General features: G+C 43.3%; 1 protein-coding gene across 2 annotated transcripts in view; it reads left to right on the forward strand.

Moving 5' to 3' along the window:
- jupb (junction plakoglobin b) overlaps window positions 1-12,733 on the forward strand; it is a 113,960-nt gene that overhangs the window by 83,544 nt on the left and 17,683 nt on the right. For both annotated transcript variants that reach the window (XM_004575797.3, XM_004575798.3), the window contains one exon: window positions 2,202-2,420. In XM_004575797.3, coding sequence (XP_004575854.1) covers window positions 2,202-2,420 — 219 coding nt within the window. The remainder of the gene's footprint in view (window positions 1-2,201; window positions 2,421-12,733) is intronic.

Below are 12,733 nucleotides of genomic sequence, written 5' to 3' on the forward strand. Positions count from 1 at the left end.
TTGAGTAGTTTTTTCCTGGCTACTTTTTACTTTTACTTCCTACATTTTTAAACAAATATCTGCACTTTCTACTTCTTACATTTTCAAAACAGGCTTGTTACTTTTGCTTTAGCACATTTGGGGAAAGTTATTATTTTGTTACTGTGAGCCTCCAAACATCAACACGATTTAGGACTAAACAGATGAAGAGCAATTCAGTTTGTTTATTAATCACCAGAGGATGTCACACAAAAAGAGATGGTGTGTGCTAAAGTCATGGGTTAAAAGTGGTGTTTTTTTTTTGTTCTTGCCACAACACCAGAATGTGGTACTTCGGCATCTAGCAAGTCCAACTAAAGAGGAGTGATCATAAAGGGAGTGACTTTTTTGCAATGTTTCTATCAGCTCAACAGACATCAGCAAACACACAAACTGTCTTTAAGTAAATAAAAGTACGTGTGACTGGTGCACAGTGGCTGTGGTTTCATGAGTCAGAGTGAGGTTACATCAAATATAGGAGAGATTCATATGAATTTGATGATCCTTAGATCCACTGACTAATTCCACCTTCATACCAACTTTATACCATCTGGGAAAAAGACATCATAAACAGCGTAGTGTCAGTATAGAGGATGGAAATCACCCAGGAGAACTCGTGAAACATCTGCTGACATCTTGTTGAATTCAGTTCCCATCTGATATTATTTAATTTTATTTTATTTAATGTTAATATAGCACAAGGTTCAGTTAGCTTTGCACAAAAATGTCTCCAAATGTCTTTGAGTACATTTCAGAGCCTCTACTTTGTAACTTTTACTTGAGTATTCTTACTTCAGTACAGAATATCTGTACCTTTTCCAACTCTGCTAATAGTGGCTTATATGATTGTTAGAGTTTTCTCTATTTTCTTTGTGTTGTTGTAGGGTCTATCGTACAATATGAAGCACCTTGAGGCAACTGTTGTGATTTGGTGCTGTATAAATGAGTGAATTGAATTGGATAGGCTGTCCACACTAGTCTACACTAGTGTGGACAGCCTATCCAATTCAATTCACTTATTAAACAAGACTACTCTTGTTTAACAGAAGTTTAACAGAAGTTACCAACTGGCTCTCTAGGAATGATCTTGTTTTAAACACCAACAACATTGAGACCATGGTTGTAGCTCCTCCTGAAATATATCTTAGAAACATTCAGGCTCTTGCTTTTGTTTGTTCAACTAAGTTCAGCATTCGAAGTCTTGGTGTAATACGACTCACATCTTTCAGTTAGGAACATTTCTAAGTTGTGACATATGGTCTCATCAGCCAACCTGGAAAAAATTATCCATGCATTTATGTCATTGCATTTAAATAATGGTAATGCCCGGCTTGGACTAATCGTTTCTTTCACGCCTTCAAGCTATAGAAAGTGCTGCAGCCAGACTATTAACACGTTGTAGCAAGCTCACATTACTTCTTTTTTATATTCTTTACACTGGCTCCAAATAGTTTTTAGGATTTGTTTTAAAATTCAGTATACAGAACAAGCTCCAGATTTCATTTCTCAACTTCTTAAAAAAGACACTGCTGTCTTTGTTCACAGGCTCAGAGTTTATTAGTTGTTCTCCGTATTGTGGGGCGGCGCAATGATTGGTGATTAGCACTGTTACCTCACAGTAGGAAGGTTCTGAGTTCCAACATTAGACCAGGGTCTTTCTGTGTGGAGTTTGCATGTTCTCCCTGTGTTTGCGTGGGTTGATCTCTCCGGATACTCCGGCTTCCTCCCACAGTCCACAGACATGCAGTCAAGTTTTAAAATACACAAAACACACTGCTGGCAAATATCATTTTCTAAATGAGCAGAAGCTTGTGCATATTGTACAATATACACAAGCTTAGGTGCGATGTTCTGGGCTTTTATAAATCCATTTTTACGCATGCTGGCGTAGTATGAAGACATACTACTATGAATATTTCCTGAAATTCTTAAGTTCTTATTGCCAACCAAAGTCATTAAAAATATCAGATTAAATAAACGGCCAACAGATTTTATTTGTTCATGTGTGATTGTGTCACAGTGGTCATGAACACCTCAGCTGTGTACACATTTCAATTCTAAAGAACGTCAGTTTAACAAAGCGATGTAACTTAATGTTTACTTGTCTTTGTTTTGATGTGTGGATTCACATTTGTATTTCATGGTGAAAAACCCAGATTTCTGTTCCCCATGTGTTCCTACAGACGCTGGTGACTCAGTATGGTGGAGTGGAGGCATTGATCCATGCTGTGCTTCGTGCTGGCGAGAAGGAGGATGTTGCTGAACCTGCGGTCTGCGCCCTGCGGCATCTCACCTCCCGCCACCAAGATGCCGAGCTAGCCCAGAATGCCGTGCGTCTGCACTATGGTGTCCCAGCTATTGTTAAACTACTGGGCCAGCCCCACTACTGGCCTGTAGTAAAGGTAAGGACAGACAGTGATGTATACTATTAGAGATAACATGCATTGGAGCTGGTAACTAAATTAGCCTCTGTGGGTCAAAAGAATTGGAAGAAAGGAAAGAAAAGGACGGGAACAGAAAGGAAAAGAGAAAAGCACCTTTGATACTTAACCAACCCTTCATTGGTCCAGCTTTCCATTCATAAAACTTCATGTTACTGCATATGTTGAACGCATTCATGATGTTCAACATATTAAAACGGAAGCCAGCCTGAGGCAGGTAAGCCAAGGGTATTGCAGTGTCTCCTCAGCATAGCAGAAAATGCAACAGCTTCCTTCCTTTTTGGATTTATATGTGCCGTGTCTTTTTGTATCAACAGTCCCTTGCACCATTGTCCTCTGGAGAGCTGCACTACATATCTTTATGAGAGGTTTACACAGGGTCCTTCTCCACCCCTAGTAATGACCTTTATCCCAACACAAAAAACTACCTTTACTCCTGGATATGGGCCAAACATGCTTTGGCCCATGCTTGCTTGTGGTTTCCTCTGGTATAAAGAAGTAGAATGGCAAGCACAGCTTTTAGCTTTCAACATAGTCTTTTACAGAACATATTCCCAGTTTGTATTCAGGAGTCACCCCCTCTACTTTTTAAGATTAGGCTTAAAACTTTCCTGTTTGATAAAGCTTATAGTAAGGATTGGATCACGTGACCCTGAGCCATGCATTAATTAGCTGCAATAGGCCTAGGCTGCTGGGGGCTTTCCATGATGCTGGAGCGTTTCTTCTTCACCTCTTTTCACTCTCAGTTTATACATCACTCTGCATTTCATCATTAGTTAACTTTCATCTCTGGCTCTCTTCCCCAGTGTTTTTTTTTTCACTGTTTCCCTCCCCTTAACCTCATTCCAGAGTCTAGTTCTTCCAGAAATTGCTTCCCATTGTTGCCAAATGCTTGCTCCTAAGCTACAGGAGGTAGAGCAGGTCCCAGCTGGTAATGGTAAAACCATCATATTTTACATTTTGGCCAGTGGACCTTTGTGGAAGAAGCTGAAGCATCAGTACATCAGTATATGTTGACAAGTTCACTGTGCTTTTAATTGCTTCTGGAAAAGTTCAACCTGTGAGACCCAAAGGCAAGCAGAGGAAATTACTTTTCCAAGTCATTATGCAAGAAGATGGAGCAGGATTGATACATAAATGAAGTCTGGAGGGAATAATGGACAATGTGGGTAAGAATGTTGTTGTAGAAAGCTAGTTGGCCCTTCATCTGATCATTTAAACCCTGGAGAAATACTCCTTGTAATGCATTATCTGGCCAGCTCGCTGTGGCGGCCACAGTTTGAAACTTAACTAAGAACTCAGCTATGCTGCGGATGCCCTGGCATAGATCAAACAATCTTTTAGCTAAACTGCCCTCAGATATAGGTGAGCAAATTTCTTTCTCAGCTCATTCATATGGGAAGGTAGAAATGGAATGATAAATGAAAAAACCTCAGCCCACGCCAGCGCTTTCCCCCTGATTGCATTGGACAGCTTAGTGGCATCATTAGGGAAAGAGCAGGACGAGCAACCCAAAGCTAGCGCACATTGTAACAAAAAACCCCAGCTAGGTGAGTTCTCCAACTCCTTTTAGATTTCCCGTAGCCTGTGGGTTCGCATCAGCAGCAGGAAACAGGTGAATAGCAATAGGTTGCAGACCAGCTCCTGAAATCTGAGTAATGAGCAGAACATGCTACGTTCAGTACGTTCAGTTTGGTGGGTGTGTGGGTGTGCAAAGAGTCTGACAGTTTAGTGGCCCGGCTCAGTTTAAAATGTGTAACAGACTACGAGTCACTGGTACCTCTCGTTAACAAACACAGCTTGGACAATGTGCCACTATGGTACCAACATCTTCTCATGAGGCTCCTGGGATTCAGTCCAGTATTGGAGCATGTCCTGGGAAATACTCTTATCATTGCAGACACCCTGTCACATAGCCCGTAGCTAACACTTTCACAGAGACTGGAACACACAGTGATGTGGCATGCTATGTTGCTAGTGGTAGATTCCTGTGTCCACCAGCAAATCAGAATGGCAACAGAGCCAACACGGAACTGCAGTCTTTCATGAAACTCCCCAAAACAGCATAGACTTAACACATAAGCAAAGTACTGTCATATACTGGGTTGCCTGAGTCGAGCGGGTGGGCGTTGCGGCTTTACGTCACCATGACATGCTTTGCGGCAGGGCTGTCTATGTGCAGTTCTTCTCTTAGCTGCCACACCCATTGTTGTGCTGTTATAACCCATGCTGGATACACCTTCAATAAAGCAGCATCATAAGAAAGCTACCGAGTGCTCATTCTACATGATGTCAGAAGTGACCCGGACCATCGCCGGAATAACGCCATAAGGGAGAAAACAACAGAATGGCTAAGTTTAATCCCCCGTCAAGCTTCCCTTTCGATAAGCCGACGGAATGGCCCGACTGGAAACAGCGTTTCGAGCGCTACAGGATCGCAACGAAACTCCACAAAGACGAAGGACAAGTACAGGTGAGCTGCCTAATCTATGTGATGGGAAATGAAGCAGAGAACATTTACAAGTCACTCACCTTCGCCGCCGATGAAAGACGTGACGACTTCGCTGTCGTAATGAGGAAGTTCGACGAGTATTTTTTCCCGCAGAGGAACATTATACATGAGAGAGCATGTTTTCACCAGCGTGTCCAGCGGCCAGGTGAAACGGCGGAGAGTTTTATCCGAGCCCTGTATGACCTCTCAGAGCACTGTGAGTTTGGTGCATGTAAAGAGGAAAATATCCGCGATCGTATTGTGGTCGGGATACGAGACAAGGACCTCTCCCGCAGGCTACAGCTGATGAAGGACCTCACGTTGGCGCAAACGACCCAGATTGTCAGACAGTCAGAGGTGGTCGCAGCGCAGGTCAGCTTGCAGGGAGATGCGGGAGGCTCAGTACAGGAGGAGAGCTGTTATGTCTCGGCTACTTCAAATTCAAATTTTATTTGTCACGTACACAGTCATACACAGTACGATATGTAGTGAAATGCTTGGACAACTGCTCGTGACCTACTTAAAGGCCACAATAAGTTATGAAGGCAAAGACTACCTATCCAAGGTGTATGTGGTTCGTGGACGCAGAGTTAGCAACCTTCTCAGCCGCTCCTTGTCAGTGCAGATGAACCTGGTGAGAAGAATTGATGAAGCAACGATCACACCCACCAGGAACCAACCACTTTACGGTGAACACGGAACACTAAAAACTGAGCCAGTCAAAATTCAGTTAAGGGACGATGCTGTGCCATACGCAGTGTATACGGCACGCCGTGTGCCTTTCCCCATGCTGCAGAAAGTGAAGGAGGAACTACAAAGAATGGAGAACCATGGTGTCATTGAGAGGGTGACCCAACCTACCGAATGGTGTGCCCCAATGGTGCCTGTCTTGAAGAAGAACACAGCAAGGGCCAGGATCTGCGTCGATCTGACAAAACTGAATAAGTCTGTCAAAAGAGAGCGCTATATCTTGCCTACCCCTGAGGCAACCATGTCCAGGTTGAGTGGGGCAACGGTCTTCTCCTCGCTGGATGCAGCCAGTGGATTTTGGCAGATCCCATTGCATCACGAGAGTTGCAAACTAACGACATTCATCACGCCATTTGGCAGGTATTGCCAAATAGGCTGCCCTTTGGGATAACAAGTGCACCAGAGATCTTTCAGCGAAAGATTTTGGAGACCTTAGAGGGGCTAGAAGGTGTGGAGGTCTTTATGGATGACATCCTGGTCTATGGGGCCACCATGGAACAACACGACACCCGACTTGAGAAGGTGCTGCAGCGCATTGAGTTAGCCGGATTGAAGCTCTCAAGGAGAGAAGTGCTCCTTCAGACAGAGCCAGCTTCGCTTCCTAGGGCACCTGATCGACTATTCTGGGGTCAGGCCAGACCCTAAGAAAGTGAACGCCATTCTTCAGCTGCCGTCACCAGAAAATGTGCAAGAGCTTAAACGGATCCTAGGAATGGTTAATTACCTGGGCAGATATATTCCTGCTCTTGCCACAGTATGCCAGCCACTGTACGAGTTGCTTAAAAGCAAAAACAGTTGGACCTGGGATCACCCACAGCAGGCAGCCTTCGAGAACATAAAGAGAGCGCTTACATCAGCACCTGTTCTTGCCTTCTATGACGTCAACAGACTCACAGCCGTATCTGCCGATGCCAGTAGCTACGGGCTTGGGGCTGTGCTGCTTCAGCTTCATGGTGCAGAGTGGAAACCTGTTGCCTACTGCTCTAGACGCCTCACGGAGGCTGAAACACGCTACGCACAAATCGAAAAGGAGTGTTTGGCAAGTGTTTGGGCCTGTGAGAAGTTTGATAAGTATCTATGTGGCTTAGATCGCTTCAGGCTTGAGACCGACCATAGACCTTTGGTGCCCCTGGTCAATAGCCGGGACCTTGACAATGTTCCATTGAGGTGTCAACGCCTCCTGATGAGGCTCATGAGGTACAAGCCGGAGGCCATCTATGTCCCTGGCAAAACGCTTGTCATCGCCGATACGTTGTCACGAAGTCCACAGACTCGGGCTGAGGATGACACTAGCACTCACAGTGAAGTGGACTGCTACATAGCCACCGTGTTACAGGGCATTCCAGCGTCCCCAAGCCGAATGGAAAGCATTAAAGCAGCCACTGCAACGGATGTTGAACTACAGACTGTCATTACGTACATACGCAGGGGTTGGCCTGCATACGGAGCTAGTGTGCCATTGAACATTAAAGCGTACATGAAAGTGAAAAACGAGCTATTAGAGGCTGACGGCCTGGTTATACGAGGCTGCAGAATCGTCATTCCAAAGTCACAGAGAACAGCCATTCTACACAAACTACATGAAGGGCACCAAGGCCTCGCCAAGTGCAGGGATAGGGCTAATTCATCTGTGTGGTGGCCGGGGCTCTCCACTGAGCTAAAGAATGCAGTGCTGCAGTGCCACACATGTCTGGCACAGAGGCCAACACAGACAAGGGAGCCGCTCATCTCCACACCTTTGCCGGATCGTCCATGGCAAAGGATAGCCCTGGATCTCTGTGAACACAAGCGGAATAATTACCTTGTTGTGTCGGACTACTACTCACGTTTTCTGGAAATACTGCACCTACCAGTGGCCAAGTTGTTCAGAAACTGAAGTTGACCTTTGCTAGGTTTGGGATCCCTGACGAGGTGGTGAGTGACAATGGCCCTCAGTTCTCCAGCTCTGAGTTCCAGGCCTTCGCGAGAGAGATGGATTTTGCCCACAGAATGTCTAGTCCCCACCACCCACAGGGAAATGGTCACGCGGAGAGGGCAGTACAGACTGCAAAGAAAATCCTCTGGCACAATGACCCACTGATAGTACTAATGTGCTTTAGGTCTACTCCCTATACCACTACAGGCTTCAGCCCAGCGGAACTTATTATGGGGAGGAAGATCAGGACAACCCTGCCTACCTTGGAGAAGAATCTTCAACCTAAATGGCCCAACAAAAGAGAGGTTAAACGAAGGGATGCTGGTCAGAAGGCCAAGCAGGCGTTCTACTACGACCGCCGCCATGGTACTAAGCCCCTACCTCCACTCCATCCAGGGGATGCTGTCCTAACTAAGCTGGACCAGGAGAAGGCTTGGGCAATGCCGGCCATCATCTCCTAGGAGAGCGTCTCTCCGACATCCTATCTCGTTGCCACACCCCAAGGTGCGGTGCTGCGATGGAACCGCCGCCATCTTCGCCTCGAACCATCTCCACGGGCTATGCCACAGCCCCTTCCAACACCCACTGTGGACACTGAGGAGCTGCCTTCTCAGTGCGCTGGTGTGTCCACTCCAGAGACCCCACCTTTGGCCCCTAGTCTGGCCCCAACGCTTGCACCCACTCACGGCGACGTACCGGATCAGTTACGCAGGAGGTGCGGCCGGGTACGCAAGCCAGTCAACAGGCTGGATCTGTAGACACTGGGGTAATGGGAGAGAAGGAAGGACCGGGGAGTGGGAATGCTGTATTGTTGCTGTTTTGCACTTGTGTTTTGAGCTGCAACCAATACTGCTGCTACCTGGTTGAGTTAATTACCTTAAAGGTTTACCATGTTTAATAAGTCCTGTTTTGTGGACACTGCCCTTCAGGCCGACAGTAAGCCAATTGTGCTCGGGTCCTTAAGAGAACCGCCCAGAGGCTATTATAGTGTCACATGTTATCATTGTGTCGTTGCTGTTCTATTTGGGGTTTGTTATTGGAAATAACATGAAAAGGGGGGAGATGTCATATACTGGGTTGCCTGTGTCGAGCGGGTGGGTGTTGCGGCTTTACGCCACCATGACATGCTTTGCGGCAGGGCTGTCTATGTGCAGTTCTTCTCTTAGCTGCCACACCCATTGTTGTGCTGTTATAACCCATGCTGGATACACGTTCAACAAAGCAGCATCATAAGAAAGCTACCGAGTGCTCATTCTACAAGTACCAGTGGAAGTGAGTGCTTTTGTTTTGTTCAAGTGAAATCAGAGCCGTCCGAATGTGATGGACATGTCCTAAGTAGCGCCAAGGTCAGTAGGAGTTGAAATCATTCATCATTTCATGAGACACAATGGCCTGACTAAATGCAGAGACATATCCACGGCCTTATTGAGCAATAGGACTACTCCCTGCTCAACCACAAGTGTTAGCTCAGCACAAGCGAATAGAATAGCTACTTTATTCTCATTTATAACACACACCAGTTAGTGCACATCAGAATGTGATTTTGTGCATTGATTTGCCATCTGAGTAATACAATATAAATAAATTAATCTAAATCTAAAAGTAAAAAATCTAAAAAAGAAATTAAATATATATGTAAGTATATAAAAGGAGGTCATGGTTGATGGCAGCAGTTGTCCCAGAAGAGGGCGTCTCTTCAAGGTCCATCACAACACAGCAAAGGACACTGCTATGTCTGAATTGTCGTCACCTGCAACCTGGGCAGATACTCCAGGCCTGCAGCAACTGATGAGAATACAATGACTGAGACTCTGACAAAACAGCTATATCAGAGACTGTCACTCAGAGTGGGACTTCTATCATGACTAGTGTTGGTCAAGTTACTTGAAAAAAGTAATCAGTAACTAATTACTGATTACTTCCCCCCAAAAGTAATCCTGTTACTTTACTGATTAGTTATTTTCAAAAGTAATTAATTACTTAGTTACTTAGTTACTTTTTAAAAACATGATTTACAACCTGAATAGGTGATAAAGCGATAGATCTTTCAGACCAATTCTATTTTTTCTGCATAATCCATCATACAAATTTTTTTTTGCCATAGTAAACCCTTACTTTACTCGTTACTTGAAAAAAGTAATCAGATTACGCGTTACTGTAACGCGTTACTGCCCATCTCTGATCATGACCCCACTTTATAAACAGCTTGTGATCAGATCTGGATGCCTGTAGACTGGTGCTGCACCTCTGGAATGAGAGAAGCAGAAGGAAGACAAAAGTGAGTTGAAAAATAAAATGTTTTTATTTGTTATTATTTTTTAACCTGTCCTGTCCAGCAAGCAGAATTATGGTCTGAATTCTTTGTAGTGTACACTTTTATTTATTTACTGTATTTTATTATTCATATTATTGTGTAGTGGATAGCAGATGGGGTAAAGGCCAGATTGGCAAAAAATAAGAAGAAAGTGAGAAATAGGAAAAAGAGAGAGAAAAGAATGGAGGTGGGGGGAAAGTCGAGGGTGAAGTAAACAGACATGCTGGGTCTCCATCTGCTGCCTTGTAATAAAGTGCACTCAAATGATATACAGCACCAAAAAGACAAATTATAGAGCGCTACACAAGCAGATATACAATTTTGGTGTGTGTGTGTGTGTGTGTGTGTGTGTGTGTGTGTGTGTGTGTGTGTGTGTGTGTGTGTGTGTGAGAGAAAGAATTTGTCATAGAATGTAATATGGACAGGCATACAAGACCACATAACATGCATATCGTTCTCAATGGAATTGCCCGTGCAGTGGGTGCATATTTTTGTGTCTGCAAGACCCATTAGGAGCATCCTTTGTCCTGTATCGTGTATTCTGTGGAGATTTTTGTATTGTATGAGTTGTAAGTTGGGGTTCTAAGTCATTTTGAAAGTACTTAAACATTTGTGTCTAGAAGTTTTGATCTGGATTGATGGAAAGATTTCACTCCCACTTTGTGGTTTGGAGGGAGAATTATTGATTTTTAATAATAACTTTTACATTTTGATAACAACTTAGGGGTGCTGAAATTTAAAAACTCTGTTACCCGAGTAGGTATTTCCAAAGTTCAGTTCACTGAGATTCACTGTCTTCACTGTCTAGAAATTTTGGTTTGATCATTTTTGAAACATGTAGCAATCTTTAGATAAGAAATAGGAATGAAAATTTGGTAGTCCATAAAAATGGACTGTAATACTGTACTGCTATGGTAGCCAACGTTTCAAATGGTCAGAGGGCCCGGTGGCGCCAGTGTCCGGCAGCCTCGCCTCTGTCAGTGCACCCCAGGGCAGCTGTGGCTACAACGTAGCTGCCATCACCAGTGTGTGAATGTGTGTGTGTGAATGGGTGGATGACTGAATGTAGTGTAAAGTGCTTTGGGGTCCTTAGGGACTGAGTAAAGCGCTATACAAATGCAGGCCATTTACCAAATGCAGGTTTGACAGGTTTGTAAGTGTACACTTTATATAGATATAGATAGATATTTTAAGCCAAAATAAAAGAGAAGAAAAGAGAGATGATGGGAGAGATTAAAGCAAAGAAAAGATGCCAGAGGTAAAGAACAGAGAAGGAGCACAGGAGTGGTAAGAAAAAAGGTTAAGGATGTAAATGACACCCCTCTTTACATAGTGTCAGGTTGAGTTTTTGATAGACATAAGGTAATAGTACTACCACCACCTTTGTAGCTACACCACAAGCAAACACACACATCATGACATACACCTCCCATTACCCACTTCCCTAAAATAGTTCATCTGTGACAACTCCTAGTGGTGCATAATGTCCCTGGGAAGACAGACAGATGGATAAGAGAAAGAGAGACACTAAAAGCTCGAGCAAGAAGGCTGTTTGCTTTGTTTCTTAGTGAGGAAAAGACAAAGGGAAGGATTGATTCTTAAAAAGTGGGAGAGAGAGCACTCATTGTACCAGGGTCCTATTTACTGAAGTAAAAATTGAAAAGAAAGACAATTTAAAAGCCTGCAAGGTGATTCATCAGTGAACAGAGGTGCACAAGAACAACATATTGATAATCCACTTGGTATTTGCAGAGGCCTTTTGCCTGCATAATAATTGCAGTAATCATTCAGTAAACTGGTAACATTGGTAAAACTACCTGTTCAGTTCAGTTTAGTTATTATAAGTATATACATGCACTGTATTTAGCAGGAAGATCTTCACCTTCTTTTAGAATCCTGAATATAACACAGTTCAGTAATGCAACCTCTTCATGTTGCTTCTTTTTGTCTGAACAGCAATAGTATACACAGCATAGCAACATGCATTAGACATTGCTGTGTTGTACTATGTAAGACTACTATTATTCCAATCTAGACTTCCCTGCTGTTTTGAGCTTACATTGTACTTATTGTTTTTCACATAATTGTTTCACTCCACAGGTAGAGCAGGTCATCTACTGATTGGAAGGTTGGTAGTTCGATCCCCGGCTACCCCTAGATATCCGCAAGGATATCCTGCCAAATATCTTGTATAAGTTGTATAGTTTTAATGTTTTATTTGGGAACAGAATGGTGTGTATGTGTAAGTTTGATGATGGAGTTTTTATTATGAATGAATGATGAATTTTTATGAATTATTATGTCTATTTTTATGCTTAAGGACAACAGATGGAAATTAGCCCTTGGCTATAATCTGGTATGTTTACATTCATGTAATTTTTTTTTTTTACATTTATGTTCATTAACATGCACTGTCCTAAATAAATAAATAAATGAATCTATGGGCAAGATACTAACCCCCAGTTGCTCTCTGATGCATCCATTTGAATATGAATGTGTATGAATGGTAGTTAGAAAGCACTTAAAAGCATAGAAGACAGTGCTTGTGTGAATGTGGATGTGGCATGTTGTATAGAGTACTCCAGGAGAGTAGAAAAGCGCTTTATATAAGAATCAGTCCATTTACCATTAAACTGAAACACACACATTTCATCACAAGGTGACTATTTGTGTTTAAAAAAGCTCTATTGTGACTCTGTTTATATTCTCATTGCAGAATCTTTAAGGTTTTTTGTTCTATATATAAATAAATCATTTCAAACACCCATAGAGTTTAAAGACCCGTGTCCTATGTCAGTTGTTTT

Source organism: Maylandia zebra, linkage group LG4 (assembly GCF_041146795.1).
Source record: "Maylandia zebra isolate NMK-2024a linkage group LG4, Mzebra_GT3a, whole genome shotgun sequence".
NCBI lineage: Eukaryota > Metazoa > Chordata > Actinopteri > Cichliformes > Cichlidae > Maylandia > Maylandia zebra.